Here is a 21,874-nt window from a genome sequence, read left to right on the forward strand (position 1 = left end):
ATGTGGTAACCAGCTATCATGCTAGTTGAATGAGAGCCGTTTCCTCCGTCCTGGGAATAGGATCGATCATGATATCGATGCGGATAAATAACATGCTTCTCCATACTGAACGCACGGATCACCTGTAGCTCCGCGTGCAGCCCTATGTCAGTCCCGTTATGGTCTAGCGCCGGGCAGCGGCCAAAGAGCCGGGGCATGACATTATTATTTAAATATTCGCCGATGAGGTCGTTATTATTATTGAGATTGGGTAGCTCTATTTAATAGCTCCTCCACGGGTGTCACATACTATTGCCGCCACCAAAATGGGTCCCAAAAAGAAGGCTGGCGCCCGTGGAGAACCGAAGCCGGGCACGAAGCAGGCAAAAGCCGCCGCCGAAAAGGCAGCGGAGAGTGCGAAGACTCAGAATGCAGGCGAAGAAGCAAAGAAACCGACGGTGAAGCAGATGATCGGTGGGGCGTCTTGGACGGGGAAGCTCCCTGTAAATATGCTGTCTGAGCACTGTCAAAAGCAGAAATGGGAGAAGCCAGAATACACAATGGTCAGATCTACTGTTTTGTCGTTGAGCGCGGGTAGCGATGCATGCTGACCACGAGTCTCCAACAGAACAAAACCCAGGATGGGTTTGTCTCCGCTGTAATCTTGAAAAAGGTCGATCCTAAAACGAAGGAGCTCACCACACTACCTCCCATGAAGCTACCCCCCTCTCACAAGCATCTGGCACCTCAAACAACTGCACTCGAAGCTCGCCATTTCGCCGCCGCATATGCCCTGTTCCGAGTGTGCAACATGCGCAACTTACATATGATGATGCCTCCGGCATACAAAAAACTTTGGAAAGAAGATTTTATGGATATAAAAAATGCAGATGTCAAAGAAGGAAAGGGTTGGATGTATGAGGCAGACCCATTCTTGGCGAAGCAGGAACGAGAAGCGGCTGCTGCCGAGTTCGAGAAGAAAAAGCAAGAGCGAGAAAAAGCGAAAGTGAACGCGAACGATAACCTAGTCGACCTGGGGCTTGGTGGCAATGGTAGCACTCAAAAAGGAGGAAAGATTTGGTCGCAAGCGCCTAAAGTTGAAATGGGAAGTAGGATACGCCAACGGATCGAGGAGTTGCTCAGACAGCATACACATTGGAACCCTTACGGAGTGCAGATACCTCCTGTCCAACGAAAAGCCATTATCGAGGAGTTCACCCGGCTAGGCTTCCGCCACAGCCATGTTGAAGAAGCAGTAGCGGAGTGCAAGGATCGAGAGGAGGTTCTAGAGTGGCTGTTAATATACGTCCCCGAAGACGACCTTCCACGCTGGAGTCTTCCAGAGCAATATTCAGCTGGTATCAGCCTCGCTAGCAGTGATCTGGCCCGTGAGTCCAAGATCAAAAGGCTTGCTGCGACCGGATATCCCACCGAGCTTTGCAGCGAAGCCCTGGACCTTAAAGGTGGCAATGAACAAGTAGCAGCAGAGTACATGCAGAGCATGCTTGTTCATGGGAAAGAGATACAACAACATGGTGACTCGACTGAGGATGATCAATCCTGGTTAGAAGAACAGTCTACCTTGGAGGCCATTTTCGGTGACGACTATAAGCGGTTGTCGAATGTAGCCTGTGAGATCAAGAGAAACGTGCCGGGCTTACCGGATACAGTAACATTTAAGTTCCAGAAGCCATCTAAGGGCTATCCTTTCTCGCCTCCAATCGTGTCGATCTCAGCCAAAGGCATCCCAGCATACATTCGTCTAAGCGCCATCCGTCAAGTCGTGAAGCACACCGAGGATGAACTTTTGGGACAGCCTATGATGTTTAACATGATAGATTGGTTGGAAGTCAACCTACCTTCTATTTTAGAAAACCCAGGGAAACTACGGGATATATCAGCTGTTGCGTCTTCTTCTTCACCTACGAAAGCCGTCACGCAGTTTCCACTACGACAAGCAAACAAGCAGTCGAAGGGCATTGACTGGAGTCCCAGCTCACCGCAGAGCCTCTCCGTTCGAGATTCTTGGCAGAAGAAACAACAAAATCCAGCTCATCAGGAGATGACCCGCAAGAGACAATCGCTGCCGGCATGGAATATGCAGGAGGCCATCGTTAAAGCCGTCAATACCCACCAGGTGACGATTATATCAGGTGAGACAGGAAGTGGAAAGAGCACTCAGTCCGTGCAGTTTGTGTTGGACGACATGATCAAAAATGGATACGGAGGTATTGCCAATATCATCTGTACTCAGCCTAGAAGGATATCTGCACTTGGCCTTGCGGATCGTGTCAGCGACGAGCGATGTTCTTCTGTCGGTGATGAGGTCGGATACATCATCCGTGGAGATTCGAAAATCAAGCGTGGCTCGACAAAAATAACCTTTGTTACAACCGGTGTGCTGCTTCGTCGCATGCAAACAGGCGGTGGCCCAGATGGAGATGTTGCCAGTTCTTTAGCCGATGTCACTCATGTCGTTGTGGACGAAGTCCACGAGCGCAGTCTCGATACTGACTTCCTTCTCGCTCTTTTGAGGGAGGCTTTGAAGCATCGTAAAGACCTGAAGGTCATCCTGATGAGTGCTACCTTGGATGCAGAGGTCTTTGCTCGCTACTTTGGTGGCCATGATCGTGTGGGTCAAGTCACTATTCCGGGAAGAACATTCCCAGTCGAAGACTACTATCTTGATGATGTGCTCCGTCAAACAGGCTTCGCTCCAGAGTACTCTCAGAAGACCAGAGAGGATGCCGACTTTGATGACGCCCCTCCTGAGGAGTCGATGGGCAAGATTCTTCGTGGACTAGGGATGGGTATCAATTACGACCTGATCGCTGCTACTGTCCGTCAGATCGACTCAGAACTCGGCGATCAACCTGGAGGAATCTTGATTTTCTTGCCTGGAACATTGGAGATTGACCGGTGTCTTGCTGCAGTGAAGAGGATTCCAAACATACATGCACTTCCGTTGCATGCATCCCTACTCCCGAATGAGCAGAAGCGCGTATTCCTAGCTCCTCCTAAAGGCAAGAGGAAAGTTATTGCCGCCACAAATGTAGCCGAAACTTCTATTACCATTGAAGATATCGTTGCAGTCATTGACAGCGGGCGAGTGAAAGAGACGAGCTATGATCCGAAAGACAACATGGTCAGGTTGCAGGAAGTCTGGGCATCGCAGGCTGCCTGTAAACAGAGGCGCGGTCGTGCTGGTCGAGTAAGAGCTGGAAAATGCTACAAGCTCTATACCAGGAACGCGGAGTCGCAAATGGCTCCCAGGCCCGATCCTGAGATTCGACGAGTGCCGCTAGAACAGCTTGCTTTGTCAGTCAAGGCCATGAGAGGTGTTGACGATGTGTCGAAATTCCTTGCCAATACAATCACACCCCCGGAAAGTGTGGCCGTGGAAGGGGCTCTGGATCTGTTGCATCGTATTGGAGCTCTTGACAATCAGAGGTTGACTGCCTTGGGTCGCTATTTGTCCATGATTCCTGCTGATCTGCGATGCGCGAAACTCATGGTATATGGATCTGTATTCGGCTGTATGGATGCCTGCATCACGATCGCCTCGATTCTAACCGTGAAGAGCCCTTTCGTCTCCCCTCGTGAAAATCGCGATGAGGCAAATGCTGCGAGAGCCAGCTTCTCGAGGGGAGACGGTGACCTTCTCACCGATCTTGCAGCGTATGAAGAGTGGTCTGAACGGGTAAGGGCTGAAGGGTACTGGCAGACCCAATCGTGGTGCGCTGCCAACTTCCTTTCCCATCAGACTCTTCGCGATATCTCATCCAACCGCTCGCAGTTCCTGAGTTCGCTGAAAGACGTGGGCATTCTACCTGTAGACTATAAAGAATCCGAGAATTCATCATCTCCTTCAGTCTCTCGCTGGAATCGGAATGGCCGCAACACAAAAATTCTGCGGGCGCTCATTGCGGGAGCTTTCAATCCGCAAATCGCCCAGATCAGTTTTCCGGACAAAAAGTTCGCTGCATCAGTAAGCGGTACAGTCGAACTTGATCCAGAGGCACGAACAATAAAATACTTCAATCAAGAGAACGGGCGTGTCTTTATTCATCCCAGCTCAGTCCTCTTCTCTGCTCAGAACTACTCAGGCGCCGCTGCGTATCTCAGTTATTTCGCGAAGATGGCAACGAGCAAGGTCTTCATTCGCGACTTAACCCGTAAGCGATCTCTGTCCCTTTCTTCTGATATTTCATATTTCTATGAATCGTTAAGAGCTAACTATCCCTTCCATAGCCTTCAACGCCTACTCCCTTCTTCTCTTTTCTGGTCCTATAACACTAGATACCACGGGCCGCGGTTTGATTGTCGATGGCTGGTTGCGTCTCCGCGGGTGGGCACGAATAGGAGTTCTCGTCTCAAGGCTGCGCATGATGTTGGATGATATCCTGGCAACAAGGATTGACAACCCTGCGCTGGGTCCAGCAGTTGATGAGGTTCAGGACCATGGGGAGGTTGTCATAAACATCGTCAAGAAACTCGTCGAATTCAACGGCCTCGATCAGTAACTGAAGTCAGAAGCTGTTCGTGAATCACCTATCATGCTTCTTAATCGTCACAGTTATCTAGTTTGTCTCCTTCTACAATACCCATGCGGCGATGTTAGAACAGATAGAAAGGGAAAGAACATTGCATATGTAGATATCTCTCTCACGGCACTGGATATATAGAGCAAATGGCAAATAAGCATGGTGCGTATACGCAGCGATTTACCTAATGGACATTCTGAAGGATCCTATAGCACGGGAATAGGAGAAAGAATCACCTTATTCCACGCATTTCCAGATCCTAAAATCATAAAGGGACCGGCATTCTCGTGAGCGGGATGTAGTCGGCAAAAATACATACCATCATACACCGGATTCGCTGAATAGCACCACCACCGAAGTATCTCCATAGCCATAGTTGAATGGAACGAAATGGATAACTTCACCAATCCCTACGACAATTCCGCCTTGTTCCCAGTTAGGCCAGAAACATATTCCCCTCCTCTCTTATTCCCATCTGGTCCAGGGGCAAATCACTCCCAATATGAATATAAATGGTCTTTCCTAGAATGGTATTTCATCTACCTCCTCGTTTTCATTCCGTATAATAGGACTTCAAAATCTATAGAGCTAGGTTATACTCATTCTGCACCCACATGGTGGTGCTGTCGCTTAGCAGAAAGAACTTGAAACTTTTCAAGGGCTATTTCATTCATGCAATGTTTCTGCGCCGAGTTGAAATGTGTTTTCCGCCAGTGACATTGAAGTCGTTTCCACCTAATGCCGGTCCTTTACGAGACGAAATCGGCAACCAGACAAGACATGATTTTCTACCAATGGAACTACAATATGCTTGTCGGTATTGGACCTATCATCTCCAGGAGTATAACATTCGAGATATAGAAGATATACAACGCGTATTTAAAGCACCCGCATCATATGCTCCTTCTTCAGAGCTATGTTTGCAGATATCCTGGACTCAAAAAGAATGAGCAATGAGGTCATTCTCTCTCTTCCTTTGCTGCCTCTAACCTTAAAGCTTCCTCGCTGGCTAGCTCAGCTCGGCGCGAGCGGAGATCAGCGAGCATTTTCGTGAACAGATCGCTTGAGATTCTGAGTTGAAGCCTACTATAAGAATTAAGTACCAGATATTGATTGGATCTAGACTCTGATCTTCTTACATTGACCATTCATGCCGTTTGGCTCCGCTGATCGCAACAGCAGCCTGTCTTGCTTCGAAATTGAATATCTTCCTCCAGTTTGCTGATACGTCTTTTCATAGTCCAACTCTGTGAACGCATTAGCTGGCAACCAAATAGCTCCTGGAGATACTTTGATGCACATCAATTTGCAAGCCGGCGATGGATATAAATAAAAAGAAAGGGGCTATTTCTATGACAACGTCCCAAAACCCCATGTTGAGAGTAGGAGTGAAATGAAGATAGGAGTTGATGAGAGTGTGCGCCCAGTAAAGTGGACAGTTGAAAAGGGACAGATAGTGATCAAGGTCCCAAGATGAGTGTCGAAAACTTCAGCGGCGGTAGTGAACCTCAGAGCCTGCACCATAAGGTTCACCAACTCGGGACCTGATACGCCCAATCTAGGAAAATATATTGAACCTAACTGGCTGAATTTAAAGAGACTAAGCTAGAGATGAGAGGAAAGAAATCGCGAAGCAATCGGGAAGCAGCTTAGGAGGCAGATTTTACTGATGAACGCCAACGGAAATAGTTGAAATATGTCAATCGAATGAAAAAGAGACTCTGGAGGTATGAAGCGCCGAGATCACATTTATGATACATGATGTCGGTATGAGGTAGTGTCAAAAGTTGATGACAGTATTCACTGCGCGTCGCAGTGACGGCAGATTCCGCAGTCCTAGGTCTAGATAGAATCTCCATCACCTGTTTAGATCTTCCTTCCATACCCTTTCCTCTTTTCTCCCTCCATCAAAAGTCATGACCGGGTCTCCTGAATCCTGAGTTGAGACATTTAGCGAACATTAAGCTCCAGGAAGATTGGTCACGGGTCTCTTAGGAGCAACATAGATATTGAAATATCGATCTAATAAACACGGTTCCGTCTCCAGCTTCTATTAGGCCATTTATCATCCCCTAAATCTCTAGTCATAGATAACTCGAAGGAGCTAGGCCCTGCCCCAGTGGTCCATGTTCTCCAGCTACCCCAGAAGCCAGACCGATGGCAAGATTCGAACCCTTTAGCTCTACTAGAGAAGCTTGAGCCAGCTTCAAAAAAGAATCTTTGGAGCCAATTTCCGGGGTTTATACGTGGACAGAACAACGGGGCCTTATTCCTCAAAGGTAATTCCTCGGAGTTGGTTGGCTGTATTATTTCAAATTGATATCGATTTTTGACCTATGCGGTAGAAGTTATTTCACTGGTACCTTAAGGACCTATACTTATTACTTACCTGGAGACTATTTGCTTCATTCATCCAGAATAACGTTTCGATCTGAACCCTAACGGAAGGATGATCTGCAAACGTACATTGATGTGAAAGGACAGGGTATGGGGTCTTATTGGTCGGAGGGTGTAAACAAAAACCACTATCATATGGACCTCTCACGTAAAGGTTTGTGCTGAAATCAGTTCGGTCCAGTTCTTCGATCAGGTATAGTTTGTCGTAGAATGTAATACTTATACATGGACAAATATCCACGTTTCCAATATATGGTAAACCGCAAGCTTTTCCACACAGCTTCCAGTAATGTCGAATTGGAGGTAGTCTCCAAATGGACCGGATAGCTCCCAACATGGAATATGGATGTAGGATCGAACAGTAACTGCAATATATCCATCGATCATTTTGAAGCCGGCGAAGTAACTGTACCCTTGGCGAGAGTGGAGTGTCGGGAAAGAAACTCGAGCGTCGTAGCGTGGGTACGAGCCTGGTAGTTTTCATTTGGTCGCGCTTAAGAAACGAGCGAAAACATGCGAGAACGAATTTACAGCTCATTGAAAAGCACACTTGATCTGGAATTGAGAGGAAGCTGAGAATTATTTGAATCACTTCTGAAGAGATCGTCTCGAAGGCATTAGCTACTGGATATTTCCGAGGAAAGATCATTTGCCTAATCCCACGGAGTCGAAACATAGTGTCGTGAACCATATTGCATATATTGAAAAGCGTAGACAGGAAGATGGTCAATGAGGTCAAAGACTTAAATTTCTAGAAGAAAAGAGATTTCTCCCACAGGAAGTACCATGAGGTTTGTTCGCGTCATTGATGGAATAAAGGTCGGATCCTAACAGAATCAAGGTTCGGAACATAACAGGCGACGTTCAAACCAAATGGATCAGTGCTGTATTGCATACAAATTAGCAGCGTAGTATCTCACCCATAAAGCATTTAGAAGGAGTTACATTGAGCAAATATAAAGTATATACCTTATGAAGTATATATCTTCATTTTTAGAGAAGATATTACTTCGAATTCTCGTTTTGAAATACCGAATAAAAAATTATAGAAATTACAGGCTTCTAGAGAAAATCCATCGAATAAACATAAACAATATATTAGTATATGATAAATCCTGAAGATTAGTCCTTCTAAACGCTTTGCGGTGGAGATTTTATGTTGCTATTCTGTACGCAATACTGCACTGATCCAGTAGTTGGGGGTCTGGTCCACTGGGTGAATCACGTTAAATCATCACTTAAGGACACGAAGTCTTTCATTACCCAATTTCCAGCAGTTACCATGTAGCCAAGTGATAGCAAATATTTATACACAGGCTCCCAACTCGTCTCGATAAAAATACTATCAGATAGAGTACGTAGTACTCCTCGCCATAACTACTAGCCCCCCCTCGCCGAGCCTGTCTTGAAATCTCAACCACAATAGGCCACCTGATCCAGAATACAGACTACAGAGCCGCGAAATGGAACTATCCCCTCCCAAAGCTCACGCTAGATGAGTTGTCAAAGACCCCAAGACTCCACTAAGTGGACCCCCGTGGTGGCGGGTTTTCCTTCTGACGAGGGATGAATAATGTGATGCCGTGCCGCCAACGCCTTTTCGAGGGGTCTGTTGCCTGGGGCATTGGATCCAGGGGCAGACGGCTGACGGCGGCGGTATGGCACGAGATAGATAGTTTATCTGTCTAAGACTCTAACTGAAGAGAAAGAAACCAGTGGCGCAGTAGGGGGTTGATTATTGGAATTCTGGTGGGTTTTGCGGCACGGTTCCCACCACTCAGATAGTATTGATTTACAGAGCGTTAGCTTGAACTTTGGAGTAGATCGTAACCAGATCGTCTCGTACAGTCGACTCCAATCGATGCTGGATGGAGACGTTCGTGGCGAGGCCACAACTCGATTACCCGAAATGTCTACCTAGCGCCATAATTCTATCATTCATTGTCTTGATCAATACATAAGCTGCAGCTAAGTAGGGAACAACTAAAGATTAGAGGGTAAAAAGAAATAATGTGCTGGCTATTGCCCGACGTAAAGAGGAACAGGATGTCTAAATGACTATCTGATGTCGATAAGATATGCAGGATTGGGGAAACGCAAGAGGTCGAGAAAGGGGAATGAAAAACAAGGAAAGCTCATGATAAAAAAAAAGACCGTTGGCCCATTAACTCCTCCCAGCCATCATGATTCCATCATTCCCATCCCACTAGCCTTAGGACGTGACAAAAGCAATCGAACTCCACCCATTTTAAACCCGAAGTGCCATTTCCACCGAAGCCATCCGCGATCCTTCCGAGTACTTAGATCCCACCGGAGTTCATCGAGGGCATTATAAGTAAATACCCGCTGGAATGACATGTTGAAAGAAAAAAGAGACGAAGATCGACAAGCCGACAAAAACCAAGAAAGCCTCCGGGGACGTGCGTAGGTAGTACTAGTCGCCAGTTGAGGTGCGAATCGAGTAACCGCAACTTTGCCCACATGCCTCATCCCTATTCACGAAAGGGTCTCAACCAAGAAACTGGCAAAAAAAGGAACCAAGTCTCTTGATGTTGATATGGAAAAAAGAAAAAGATATGCTGAACGGTGCTGCAAAGGGACATAGTGAAGTTTGGGGATAGATAAGACCCAGAGACCGTGTCCGGAAGTGATATCACATGTGAGTGTCATGTAATCGTACGCGTCGTGACCTTCCGTAGTAAAAATGTAAGCATGAGGACTTCTGCTCCGTCTACCTGCGCTTCCAGGAGTAACCATAGTCCGCGGCGCGGCAGAACTGACAGCTGAGCTATCCTTGGGCGTTTCAGGAAGGCGAAAACCTTTCTTCATCTCAGCTTCGACGAAGAGAGAGGCGCGCTTGAAGCGCTTGTCCGTGTACTTCTCGAAGACGGCGGAATGATGCTTTTGAGGGTTCTCGCAGCACTCAAGAATAAGAGACACAAGCGGGTACAGCTGAGAGTACGTGTAGTTGGAGTAGTAGACGTGAGCAGGAGTCTAGAGTGAATAATGTTAGTTGAGAGCATAATAATGGTAATAGAAGAGAAACCTACCCAGGTTCCCTTCTGGAGCATCATTCTCGCAAGGCAATGGGCGCCAGCAGCAGCAAAGCTTGGCGGGCTACCGACGAAACGCTCATCCATGATAGTGATCTCCAAGAAGTACTTGGCTAGGGTTCTCGTTTCGAGGTCGTAGTCGTCAGCCTTGCTGATTCTCCGAAGGAAGCTCATTGGGCCGGGCCAGCCAAGCTCAAACTGGAGCATGCTGAGCATGAAGCGTTCGGCCTTGAGGATCTCATCGATAGTATAGCCGCCGTCCACCATGTAGACGATCTCCTGCACAGATGGGCAGTTGATTTCCTCATACTTGGCAGCAATGAATATCGCTGTCGCACCCACAAGCTGCAACTTTCCAAGCGAGACGATCTTGCAGGAAAGGAAACGGTCGATGTAGTTGACACAAAGGAAAAGGGTTTCTGGAAGCAGTGAGAAGCGGTGGTGAACCTGCACCAGCCAGTCCATGAGTACGGAGCGCATTGACCACTGGATCTCCGCCTGGTTGTCCATGTAGTATGCGTTCGGCAGCATCTTGATCTGTCACTGCTGTTAGTGTAAGATAGAAAGGAAATCGCAGCAACGACCTACCTCCATCTCCCTCATGTACTCAAAGATCTCATCGCCATATTCTGCAACCATGCTGGTGTCCCAGTCTTCGTCGTCGATGTCCTCCTGGGTTCGAGTAGCTTCGACAATTTGTTTCGCCATGGCTATTTCACGCTTGACCTTCTGGTTGTACTTGGGGAACAAGACAGTGGTTGCACCTCCAGTTGTATTGTCCCCACGTGAGCGGTAGGAGCGTGCTGTAACATAGCCATCGTCCTCCTCGTTCTCGTCGTCTTCGTCGTCCCAGTATTCTTCCGGTTCTGAGTTGGCGGGTCCGTGTTCATATCGCGCATGTGCTAGATTGATCGAGTCGTTTGGTATCTTGCTGACAGGGATAGCAATGTCTTGATCGCCCACATCGACGCTGGCCGTGCGAGCCGCGTCGTTTTTGGTTCCCTTCGATTCCTGCACGCCGCAGGCATCGCCATAGATCTTGACTTCAGCCTCCTCATCGATGATGAGTCCATCAGATCGGACAGCTGAATATTTCTCTGGGGCTTCAACGTCGCTAGAGAGTTCGACATGAGTCTCTGATGTCTCGCTATCCTTTGTGTCTTCCTTCTGACTCGGAGCGATATTCTGTGATGCGTTGTCCTCTTTGACCTCCTCCGTAGACACCTCAACAGTCTCTTTGGTGGCGGGCAAGCTAGGGACAGGATCTTTGAAGACAGCGTTGCTTCGCTTGGTGAGGAGCTTCCGGGCATTCGCAGTAGGCTGGGAGCTTTGTCTTGCGGAAATGTCAGACGACCTAGAGTGGCCCACGTTGTTCAAGATTCCCTTGATGCCTGCAACCGACAAGGGACGATGAGCTGGCTGCGACAGGACAGTGGGCTTCTTTTCCTGGATAACCACGCCACCCTTCTCTGGGACGACTGGGAGGTTCTTGCCGGCCAAGGCAGAATCGTCCCTAGCAGAACGCACTGGATTGGTGGTGTTGCTCACATCACCGAATGCAGCGCGCCTCATACCAGTCTTGAGGCCAGCAGTCTGGGCCAATGCAGACAACGCAGGGGTGGACTTGTTGCGCTGATGGATGGTCTTTCCGGGCAGAGCAAGAGGTGCGTTTTCATCGGTACGGACGCGGATCCGCTGCGGCTATATGCACACATGCTATTAGCATCGTAGGAAAAAGATTATGTTCTGGCATCCCCAAGTGTAGGCCAGTGATTGTCTATGGACGCGCCGATGCTCCTTCTGGTATGCTTGATATCGGAAGGACGAGACAACGAGACAACGTCGATTGAAACGGAGGAGGATGAAAATAAACGCGTAACTCACCTTTGCATCCATTTTGATTGATGATCCAGACGTCACAAACTGCGTGTACGAGTTTGTAATTGGATTGTGCGGTGTGGGTTGCAGTAGAAGCTAAGATGTTTACTGCTGGTTGTAGGCGCCCAAACAAAACAACCACGCGCAGATGCCTTGCGAGCGAGGTCGTTGCAAGTGCAATTGCGTCCCACCAGGATCGCTGAGCCTTCGAGCGACGGACTCAGAGATGCTGTCTCTCTCTCACGAAGATGTCGAGAGAGGCTGGGGAGCAGAGGAACGAAGGAGGGGGATATTTGTTATGTTGATACCTGAGCACCTTTTCTCCCGGACAGCAACCAAGGGAGAGCTCCACGGCCCGTTCGGGCTTAGCGCCCAGGATGGCCAGCCCTGCGTGCTTCCTGCCTGTCGAGAGCGCCTGCCACCGTCGAGCGTTCCATGGTTGTTGACATAAACAAAGCTAGTCCGTGTTGGTCCTAGCGGCACATGACACAACGGGGATAGTGCCCCGTGCGTTTGCATGGTTGCGCTGCTGCTTATCTAATCTCGCGGTGCTCCAATTTGCATTGTTTGTTTCTTTCTCGGGAGCCGAGGGACATGACATCATGCGTCGCGTCTCACCACCGCACCATAAATTGATGTTATTCCTACTCCCAGCCACATCAGCATATTAAATCTGAAATAAAACATGTCGCAAATGCCTTTCACCCTATGCGATTATAAGCCGAGCCTCTCTTTTCATGCGCGACATGTTCTGCGTGGGAGAAACCCACTGCAAGCGTCGACCTAATTAGACGCGCCCGGAGACGCGGGATTGACCGCTAGAAACACGAGTCCACGTGACCACTTCCACAGCACCCAGCGCCTGTTCATGGCAGTTGTCCGGGGGAGCATCGATAGGCAATAATGGTCCCTACTCACCCGTCCAGAGCTCTTTCGCGAGACGCTCATGCCTTTACGATGACTGGAAGGATCCGGAAGAAAGTCGCACAGGAGTTCTGCGCCCGAACCCCTCTTAAGCTAGCCGTCTGTCGCCGATCCTCGACGACTTCCGGTGTCGCAAAGCCACAGTGATTCGATTGCGGGCCGCCGGATCCAGCGGTCCCTATCAAAGAGAGGCGGCCATTGAAGCTCGTCCACTTCGTCTTTTCTAGACTGTCCCAAAAGCTCCAGTGTTGGCGCCTCGCACCACCAGGATGGCGCGGGGGGTCACAGGAGCGCACAATAAGGTCTGGCGCTCTCTGCGGGTCAATCGTTCCATACGCTGTTTTCGAGAGACGATTCCCATGGACAAATAGAATAGCCGCCGAGAGGAGCTGCCATCGGGATATGCGCAAACCTTCGGTGTGTCCAGTCAGGTTACTCGTTCGCAACCTGTTCGCTGTCTTGTTCCCGCCTTTTCGTCTCCAATTTGATGGCTCGATATGAAGGGACAAATCCTCCGCGACCGCTTGGAGCGGAATAACGAGCTCGCGCGACAAATGCGATTAGCTTTGCTGGAGCACTGAGCCGAAATGATCTGGCGGTTCGACGTCGTCGCATAAACCACTCCCACGTAACGACATCACTTGCGCCGGGTTTTCAATCTGTTATAATATTGTATCATGGCCAGATCAACCCTTCGCAGCTTCTACTACCTCATCAAGACTATCATCTGCGCCACAGTTAACATGAACGCAGCGCTATCTACAACCATAAATACCCTCGTAGACTTCCTCCCGACGGACAGTTCAGGGACCTTGCGAGATGATACTCGCTCATCCATGGCAGAGCGCAAGTGTCCTAGATCTTGCATGACATTTTACAGTGTCCCCAAAATAGGAGGAATGTGAGAATCCCGATCACGGCTACGTGGTTGGAGTACTTTGGGATGCAACGATTTGCCCACGTTCTCAAGCCAGGATTGATACGGTGTCCGCCAACCAGGAGGGGTTGAATCCGGCTGGCGCAGATTGTGAAACGAGAACGTCCCGACCACGGCAGGGAATAGATGAATATCGGGTAAGGAACAGAGTCGCACCAAGAAACTAGATGACTTGCTGCGATATCTGGATAAAAGATCACAGTTGTCAAGGTATCCGCCAGCTCGTGGAGGCTTCCTGGGGGAGGGAGGATCCCGGCTGCCAAAGCGCCTAATGCTTAACCTAAGCTCGGCCCGTGATGGACTTAGTTATGTCCTGCTGGGATATCTGACCACAGGCGAAAAAGTAGTCTCTGAATTGGGAGGAAGGGTGGCACCTTATGGCACACATGTGGCCATAGATTGGCTCGACAAGCTCCTGAACAGAAAGCTGCTGTTCTTCATGTGCCTGACCGCGCATCGCTGCCAAACTGCTAGCCAGGCAGCGTTCTGGGGCCGTTCTTAGGTTTATGGAGACGGACTTGGTCTACCCAAGCAGTTGGCCATGGCGAGACAAGGCGTCTCTTCGACGTGGCCAAGCTGAGAAGACTAAAGCAACAGCGGCCACTCATGATGCTGTTCCCCCATTGCTGACCGGATCGGAACAGCCATAGTCCTGTGCGCCAGAGGCAAGTAGGCTTGCGAGAGTCAAGCGATCATCAAGCGATTTACAACGCTTCTTATCCAACACTGCGTGTCCCTTGCCTGGAAATGATTGATCAACGATCGCCTGGGACCGTAATTGTAGAACAGATGATGGAGGGGCTTCTGACCATCGGGTTCTGAGTCGGTCCTCGTGGTGTTGAGCGCATGCGCATACCTACCGCTGGATGCGATTCAGGATGCCGGCCAGATAAGAGTAATGCGCCGTCCCACGCTCGCGCAACTTGACGAAGAGAAAATTGTAGAAAGATAGATAGACGTTAATTAATGCCAGAACATGTAGAAAATCGTGTGAATAATGATGTCGGGGACCTGTCGAGCCGGCCGTTCTGCTCGATGTCGCCGGACTCCCATGTCACCGGCCCCAGGCCATTTTTCGCTTCAGGTGAAACCTCGTAGGCTCGCACCCACCTGTGTCTCCTCACCTCCCAACGCTCGCCTCCCAGAACCAACATTCTCCTTCCAGAGACCTTCATGAAGTTGCTCCTATCCAGGATCTGGTAAGTATTCATCCCCATAATCTCTGCACCATCGTCAGAAACTCGATCCATCTTCTTCCTTTCCGCTGGGCCTGCTGCTCTCTCGCTCTGATGCCATCGCTGACATGGACATGGACCGAAGACAACTTCGTAGACGAGCTCCCCACCCATTCCATCCCACCACACACTTGGTTTTGAATGAGTCGCTTTGATCGGGTTTATTGTACGAGTGCGATATAAGTCGAATATCCTCCATCGACGCCTGGTAAGTCTGCGATGCTATCCATCCTCATCCGCCGGCTATTCCACCGAAAGCCCACAGTCATAGCCATCTCCCCAGCAGCCAGCAATCCTTCATCGCCCCATCGCATTGACATATCGAGGCAATCGAATCAATAGATCTATTCAATCACTGTATATACTGACGATGTCACTTTCCCATGCAGACAATTTCTCCTTTTCCTCCTGAGCCGCTTTCGGCTCTTGCGACTCGGGTTCCTGACACATCCATCGCAACGTCAGTCCCCATCGCTCACCCCATCGAATAATCGCAGATATCTCCTTCATCGATCAGATCCGATCTGAGAGTTGTGGCGGGTTAGATGGAACTTGCCCAACTGCTTTCAGGCCAATTGTCGGATCGCCGTCTCCCACATTTGAGCACAGAAGTCCTACAATCATTTCCCCAGTCACAATCCCCAAATAAAATAAAAGACCAGAATATGCAAGGTGTGCGGCATCAACAGGCCTCGGTGGCTGTCGAGAATTACTCGGCTTCTACCGATGGGCAGTCTGGCGCCCAGCACCAGTCCCCTAATTGGCCTGTCCCCAAGAACGTCGCATTTGAACTTCTTCTCGATGAGAACTCAAAAGTTCGAGCTCGGATACCCATGCGCGTTCAGATATTTCCTCATGATACCACTGATTCCATCGTGACCACCGTCAAGAATTTCTATGGTATCTATGAGGGCGCTGCGAGCGGTGTCAGCTTCGAGGACGAGCATGGCACCACTCTCATTGCGAGATATGAGAATTTGAGAAACAATATGACTGTGTATGTTCGAGTGATTCCGGTCCATGCTTATCCTGAAGCCTATGGAGAGCATCACTATGGTTCTGCTCAATTGGACGGTCGCAAGCGTCCCAGTCTGGGCGAGCCATTCCAGATGGCGCCACAGCCAGCTCATGTTCTAGAGTATGGTCAGCCGCCTTCTCGACCGACATCTAGAGTCGCCAGAAAGCGCAGCACATCTCCATCAGGGCGAAGTCGTCGCAGCGCCTCTCAGCATAAAACATCCCGACTGGGAAATAAAAGCCGTGGCTCTAGCACACATGGCAGCTTCCAGGACGATGGAATGGGCGGATACAGTGACAGCGATGGCGGTCACGGGTCTATCACTGGTTCGAAGAAGGCCAGGAGTGAACAATTCGCTAGTTCTGATATCAGCATGGAGAATATTCTCCACGACGGCCGCAGAAAGCGCCCGAAGTTTGACAGCTCGGTTAGTTGCTGCTTCATGAAGCTTGATGCCTCTTCTCTCGCATCAGATAACTAACTCCATTCCCTGAACAGGAATTGCCTCTCTTTGTTCCACCTCAAGTCCCCCTCACCACGTCTACTTCATCTATATCCCCTCAGCGCCGATCTACTGGCCAAGAAGGAGCCATTTCCCCTTTCGCTCGTCCCGCGCAGCCCACCTACAATTACCAACAGCCCCTACCATCCCCACAGAGCTACGGGTATAACGAGCAGGCTTATGGAAATGGTTCGGCACGGCATTCTATGTATGCTACACCTATCGTCCCAGAGCATGGCCATCGTTTGCGCGAGCGCGCAGGAACTCAATCGTCGGGTACTTATGCATATGGGAGCCGTCCAAGCGGACCTGGCGTCTTACCGACGCCGGACCCTACAATTGCAAGCTGTATCTCTGACGAGGATGTCGCTATGCAGCTGATCCGACTCGGAGATGCCTCTAACTTCTCCCACGGTCGCACCTCTGCGTCTACGTTGGATGATGGATTCAGCGGAGCCGCTGACGCATCGTCCACCGGTGCGACCAGTGATGGTGGTGAAAGCGACATTGATGACGCTGAGCTTCCGCCACACTCGAAGCATAAACTCGAGTCAAGCCCAATGCTTCCTCCTGGCGCAATTAGACGGACTCACAAGCAATTGGATGACATCCTACCCAGTTTTGACAGCACTGATGTTAGCGGAGACGAGGGTGATGAAGACTACCGGCAAGAGGACGGGCACGAAGGTCTTGTTAAGAGCGAGCCGGATGACGACGCTCTGTACACCGAATCGGGCCCGAAGGCTAAGAAGACCAAGACCAGGGCTTCCAGCAGCGTCACCAACAAATCCGCAGGCTCTAAGGCCATCACAGGCAAGGCGATCAAGAGTAACAAGAGTCGCCCTGCGGTTGTTTCCCGTAAGCCCAAGGTCGTGCCCGCGGTCAGCACACAAAAGATGGCACCTCCCCAGATGGTTAGCCCCATCCCTTCCCACAGATCCCCTGAATCAGAGGTTAACTTTCAGGCTCAGCTCGCTGCGGATGAAGAAGATCTGTCGACGAAGCCGCGCTGCCAACGTTGCCGTAAGAGCAAGAAAGGTTGCGATCGCCAGCGTCCTTGCCAGCGTTGCAAGGATGCCGGCATTGGCATCGAAGGATGCATCAGTGAAGACGAAGGCAATGGTCGCAAAGGCCGCTATGGACGTCACATGGGTGTTCCAGTGAAGAAAGCGATGGAGGCCACTGAATCCAACCACGACATGCCGCCAATTGGATCTGCTATTGTCGCTGCGCCTCCTCTGGTAGCGGCTTCAGACAAGAACAAGAAGCGAAAGCGCTAGACTGCAGTTTACTATATCCTTCTTGGGAAGTAACATTCTGCACACGAAGTTCCTTCTACTATCCCGTGGCTTTGTCCCGCCGCCTTAACACCGAAACCTATAGAGAGCCTGGATTACATCAAATGCAAATCCTCTTCCACAATAGATCATTGCCTTCTACCACCTTGCCATATTCCATTTCAACCACCATCATCCGATCTATACTCCTCTAGCGATTCCTCGTACTAACCCATTCTTGAGTTTTATCAATCACTTCATGCTGTTGTCCTCCGACCTCAGGTCATCCCGCTTCCCGCCATAGCGGGTATAGCCATACAGGTTGGCCTTTTGATCCTTCCCACAGGTTTCTTCTTCAGCCTCTGGGCAGACGCTCCTTTACGAATGCCACTCCTTGCACCTGTGCTGTCTGATATTGTCTTTTCTCCGGCTTGTTATGAACATTTTAGCGAAGTCAAGGGGCTGTTTTCTTGTCATATCCGCTTGGCGTTTTAATTGCAGTTTCGCATCATTCTCGTATTAAAATTTCCATCTGTCCCGGGCACTGTCAATGGTCTCCTATTCGAAGTTATTCCCAGTCAGTAAAACGGCCCTGTATCTCATTCTTTGGCCGACGTTGTGGCATGCCATCGATGTACCGTACGAGAGAAGGCAAGCAACTCCGGTCGAAGAAAGAAAAGATATGAAAAAAGATATGGTAAACTGGTGACTTGTGGGAGTTGTATCTGTGCGGCTCTTTGTTCTATAGGGATATTTGAATCTAGTTCTCTTTTTGATTGAGGGATCCCTACCAATCTTAGACCGTGGACGTAAATTGTAAGTCATGTAACCAACTGATATATTTTATTTATATGGAGTTGCAACAGCACCTCAAGCAGCATAGTTTCCTCACACACTACCTCCACACTCCTTTTGCACTATTACCAAGACAATAATCATCCAATTCACAAAGCCTGCACTCCACTTCATTATAGTCCAGTTTCCAGCCCTATCCCATGCCCACCAAAAATAACATAGCAGGCAAGGTGGGATGTTCTTCGCCCGCATAGTCACGTGACATAGATGGTCAGGTAATTAACTGACCGATAAGGGACTAGCGCATCGCTCTCCGCCTTCGCGATTATCAAGCGCGCGCCTCTTTTTTTTGCCTGTTCAAAGACAGTCACCCCTCCCCCTCCTTCGCGCCTTCGTTATTATTCGTTTCTGAGTTGATCAATTCCGGTCATTACCAGGGCATTTGAACTACTGGTCTTAACGCTTGGATTTGAGATCCTTTTTAAGGAGGGATATTGTCGTTGGATACTGTTTGATCGGTCTGAAATTGTTCATGGCCTAGCTTTTTACGACTCGCTACGTTCCTCGTCCCTCTCTCTCTTTCAAGAAGCGTTAACCACCACCATGCCTCCTAAGGCTGCTCCTCGCAGAGCGCCAGGACGGCGCCCGGGGACCGCTGGTGAATCTTCCGCCGAACCCACTCCCCAGAATGCCTCTGCCTCGACGTCTGAAGCGCGAGCGACGCCGACTCCAGGACCAGCGAGCGCCTCTGGCCGTCCTCCAGTGCAGCGTCTCCAATCCCTGAAGAAGGGCACACCGAGCGGAAGCATTGCGCGGGCGCAGTCCTCCGGTCTCGGTAACGATGGTCCCCAGAAGCCAGTATTGAAGTACCAGCCGCGTGCGGTGGGTAGAAGGAGCAAAGAAGAGCGAGAGGCGATGGAGAAACTCGAGGCAGAGAGACTTCGTGAGCGGTTGGCGGAAGCGGCGGCCATTCAGAGGGGAAGAGGAAATCTTACACGAGGCAGGGGAGGGGCTAGAGGACGAGGTGGATTCTTGGGCTCAGATGTGGGCGGGCCTCTGGGATCAGCTTTGGGAGGTAAGCGTGGTCGTGGGGGTCGCTTTGGGACAGATTCAAGAGCTTCGTCTATGTCCAGACGGAGTAAGTCCGTCATTGGCGGAGCCAGCGGTGCTGGTGATATATCGTCCGACGAGAGTGACTCCGGGATCCGAGTCAGTATCGATCAGATCAATCTGAACAGTGATGAAGAATTCGATGGAGTGGATGAGTCCAAGGGCAAGGGCAAAATGCCCGTCAAGGGCGCTGGACGAGGCAGGGATAGGGGACTACGGCCGATTCGAGTTGAGCGTCATGAGCACGAAGACCGCGTTGTGAGCGTCAATATGGACGGGAGCGCCAGTACATCAGCAGACTTGCGACGTCAAGCTCAGGAGAAGGCAGGTGATGACAATGCACTCTTTGTGGAAGAAGAGGTTACGCCACAGCCGACAGATACAGAACCACATATCAAGAAGGAACCTACGGATGGAGATGAGATCATGACAGATGCCATTCCACGTGCTGAAGAAGCGGGTGAGACATCCTTCATCTCCGACGACGGCTTCCTCCCAACACAAAAAGTGAAAGTGCGTAGGAAGGTCAGCATCAAAGACAAAGAGAAGGAAAAGGAAACGGCCCCGGCAGCAAAGGATCCCCGCAGCCTGCTACGAACCAAAGAAGAGATCGAAGAGTTTGAGCGCCACGAGAACGACCTGAAAGCTATGATTGACCTGCTGGCGGTAGAGGAGAAGCCGTCAGTGCTAGAGCCTGCGGTTGAAGCCGGAGAGGCCGGAGAAGCTGGAGCAGAGGCAGCAGAGAAGGAGCTCTCTACCGAAGAGCAGCTTGCCAAGGACAAGCACGCTGGTCAACTATTCCTGCTTCAGTTCCCTCCTATGACCCCGAACTTGATTGCTGAAGGGGCAGATGGCGCAGACGGTGGTGAACCCTCCGCGGAGACCGACCATCCAGATGGAACTGGCATCGAGGGGAACGGAGCGGAAGTGGAGGAAATTGAAGCCAAGACAGTCTCCCGGGAACCGGCCAAGGTCGTGACCGCGGCCAACCAGAATCTCCGCGCAGGACGAGTTGGCAAGCTGAACCTACATGCTTCAGGACGGGTGACGCTTGACTGGGGCGGAATCAGCTTCGAATTGGACCGTGCAACAGAGGTGGACTTTCTGCAGGAAGCTCTGATCGTCTCCAACGCCTCTACAGCGACTGGCGAGGACGAGGATGCAGAGGAGAAACGGGTATGGGCTATGGGTCAGTTGAGCGGGAAGTTTGTCGTCACCCCCAATTGGGAAGCCATCCTGTGAACAAAGAGAGACAAATGGCCGCGTCATCATGTCTATTAATATTTATTTTGCTCTTTTTCACTCTTCGTCAGGAGACCGTCTGACATAGCCAGTTGTGTTTCCCCGTTGGCTAGTTACATACCGGCCCTGGAAGGTGGATAGTCGGTCTCCCGGTGTTCTGGACATGCGAGCGGAAGAGGCGTTCGGGGAATGCAAGGGGGGGAGAGGGCCGAGAGAGCCCAAATACCACTGCGAGACATGAAGCAATGGTTTTTTTTCCAGGTATTGACTATCTGTCTACGCCATCATGAATTCCTGCATCCGATCTGGATCATGTGTCTTCTCCATCGCCGGGACTGGGAGCCGTGCGAAAACTCCTTCTACCCTCCTAGTGTCCTTTGCTCTCCCATGGAGGATAATGAGGGATATATTGAGGAGTGAGGAAAAGAGTGTTAAGAGTATTATTCTTATGCTGGAAGTTAGTTGCATGTGCATGTACATGTGTGTGTGTGTGTGTGTGTGTATATATTTATATACCATATCCTTGGTAACTATATCCATGAAGTGCCTTTTGCAGCGCGGGATTTTTGTTGGTTGAACCCCACCTTGTACCCATGGGCGGGGAGATTGAGGGACTGGGGGACCCGCGTATCTACCCATAATAATATGGTAGATTGTGGCATAGTTCAAATTCGGGAATCACCATAGATATAGATTAGGTATGATCAGATGCATGTTTATGCTGCTTGTCTCAAACTACTGAGAGCTATCTTGCTTCTTGTCAACTGTTGTATGCTCCCCCCGTGCCATTGCAGGCCTCGTGACTGGCTGTCACACAATTAAGGCTCCTTCCCAGGCGGGATCGGCAGCGGGACTTGCAGGGTCGCAGCTTCCTCGTACGGCGTCCCACGGGGCTCGCTCCGCCGCCAAGCTTTGTGTGGCTGGGAACTAATGCGGAGCTAATGCGGGACTAATGCCCGGAAACGGGACACTAGGCGACTTCT

At 50.2% G+C, this 21,874-nt stretch overlaps 4 protein-coding genes across 4 annotated transcripts; 3 read left to right on the forward strand and 1 right to left on the reverse strand.

Moving 5' to 3' along the window:
• Positions 1-229: 229 nt before the first annotated feature.
• C8Q69DRAFT_419881 (putative DEAD/DEAH box helicase) lies at positions 230-4,742 on the forward strand. Its single transcript, XM_028628382.1, has 3 exons — positions 230-542; positions 608-4,154; positions 4,231-4,742. Exons 1-3 carry the CDS (start codon positions 306-308, stop codon positions 4,500-4,502), a joined length of 4,056 nt encoding a protein of 1,351 aa, XP_028483586.1. The 5' UTR covers positions 230-305; the 3' UTR covers positions 4,503-4,742.
• A 4,593-nt stretch (positions 4,743-9,335) lies between these two features.
• On the reverse strand, positions 9,336-11,980 carry C8Q69DRAFT_310432 (G2/mitotic-specific cyclin cdc13). Its single transcript, XM_028627247.1, has 4 exons — positions 11,858-11,980; positions 10,562-11,674; positions 9,971-10,510; positions 9,336-9,914 (listed from the first exon to the last, which is right to left on the reverse strand). The coding sequence occupies exons 1-4, from the start codon at positions 11,867-11,869 to the stop codon at positions 9,417-9,419; spliced, it is 2,163 nt and encodes a 720-aa protein (XP_028483587.1). The 5' UTR covers positions 11,870-11,980; the 3' UTR covers positions 9,336-9,416.
• A 3,632-nt stretch (positions 11,981-15,612) lies between these two features.
• Positions 15,613-17,747, forward strand: C8Q69DRAFT_445858 (putative C6 finger domain protein; the record flags this gene model as incomplete). The annotated part of the gene is made up of 2 exons (XM_028629093.1): positions 15,613-16,392; positions 16,464-17,747. The coding sequence occupies 2 exons, from the start codon at positions 15,613-15,615 to the stop codon at positions 17,745-17,747; spliced, it is 2,064 nt and encodes a 687-aa protein (XP_028483588.1).
• A 1,152-nt stretch (positions 17,748-18,899) lies between these two features.
• C8Q69DRAFT_310473 (RNA polymerase III RPC4-domain-containing protein) lies at positions 18,900-21,029 on the forward strand. Its single transcript, XM_028627248.1, has one exon. It carries the CDS (start codon positions 19,143-19,145, stop codon positions 20,889-20,891), a length of 1,749 nt encoding a protein of 582 aa, XP_028483589.1. The 5' UTR covers positions 18,900-19,142; the 3' UTR covers positions 20,892-21,029.
• Positions 21,030-21,874: the final 845 nt, after the last annotated feature.

Source organism: Paecilomyces variotii, assembly GCF_004022145.1.
Source record: "Paecilomyces variotii strain CBS 101075 chromosome Unknown C8Q69scaffold_8, whole genome shotgun sequence".
In the NCBI taxonomy this organism is placed as follows: domain Eukaryota; kingdom Fungi; phylum Ascomycota; class Eurotiomycetes; order Eurotiales; family Thermoascaceae; genus Paecilomyces; species Paecilomyces variotii.

Bases quoted from the DNA above. Each gene is read 5' to 3' on its own strand.
- C8Q69DRAFT_419881 (XM_028628382.1), top strand. From the start codon at position 306: ATGGGTCCCAAAAAGAAGGCTGGCGCCCGTGGAGAACCGAAGCCGGGC. The intron at 543-607 runs GTCAGATCTACT...AGTCTCCAACAG, and splicing joins AGAAGCCAGAATACACAATG to AACAAAACCCAGGATGGGTT. The intron at 4,155-4,230 runs GTAAGCGATCTC...TCCCTTCCATAG, and splicing joins CTTCATTCGCGACTTAACCC to CCTTCAACGCCTACTCCCTT.
- C8Q69DRAFT_310432 (XM_028627247.1), bottom strand. The intron at 10,511-10,561 runs GTAGGTCGTTGC...CAGCAGTGACAG, and splicing joins AGTACATGAGGGAGATGGAG to ATCAAGATGCTGCCGAACGC. The intron at 9,915-9,970 runs GTAGGTTTCTCT...TATTCACTCTAG, and splicing joins TGCTCCAGAAGGGAACCTGG to ACTCCTGCTCACGTCTACTA.
- C8Q69DRAFT_310473 (XM_028627248.1), top strand. From the start codon at position 19,143: ATGCCTCCTAAGGCTGCTCCTCGCAGAGCGCCAGGACGGCGCCCGGGG.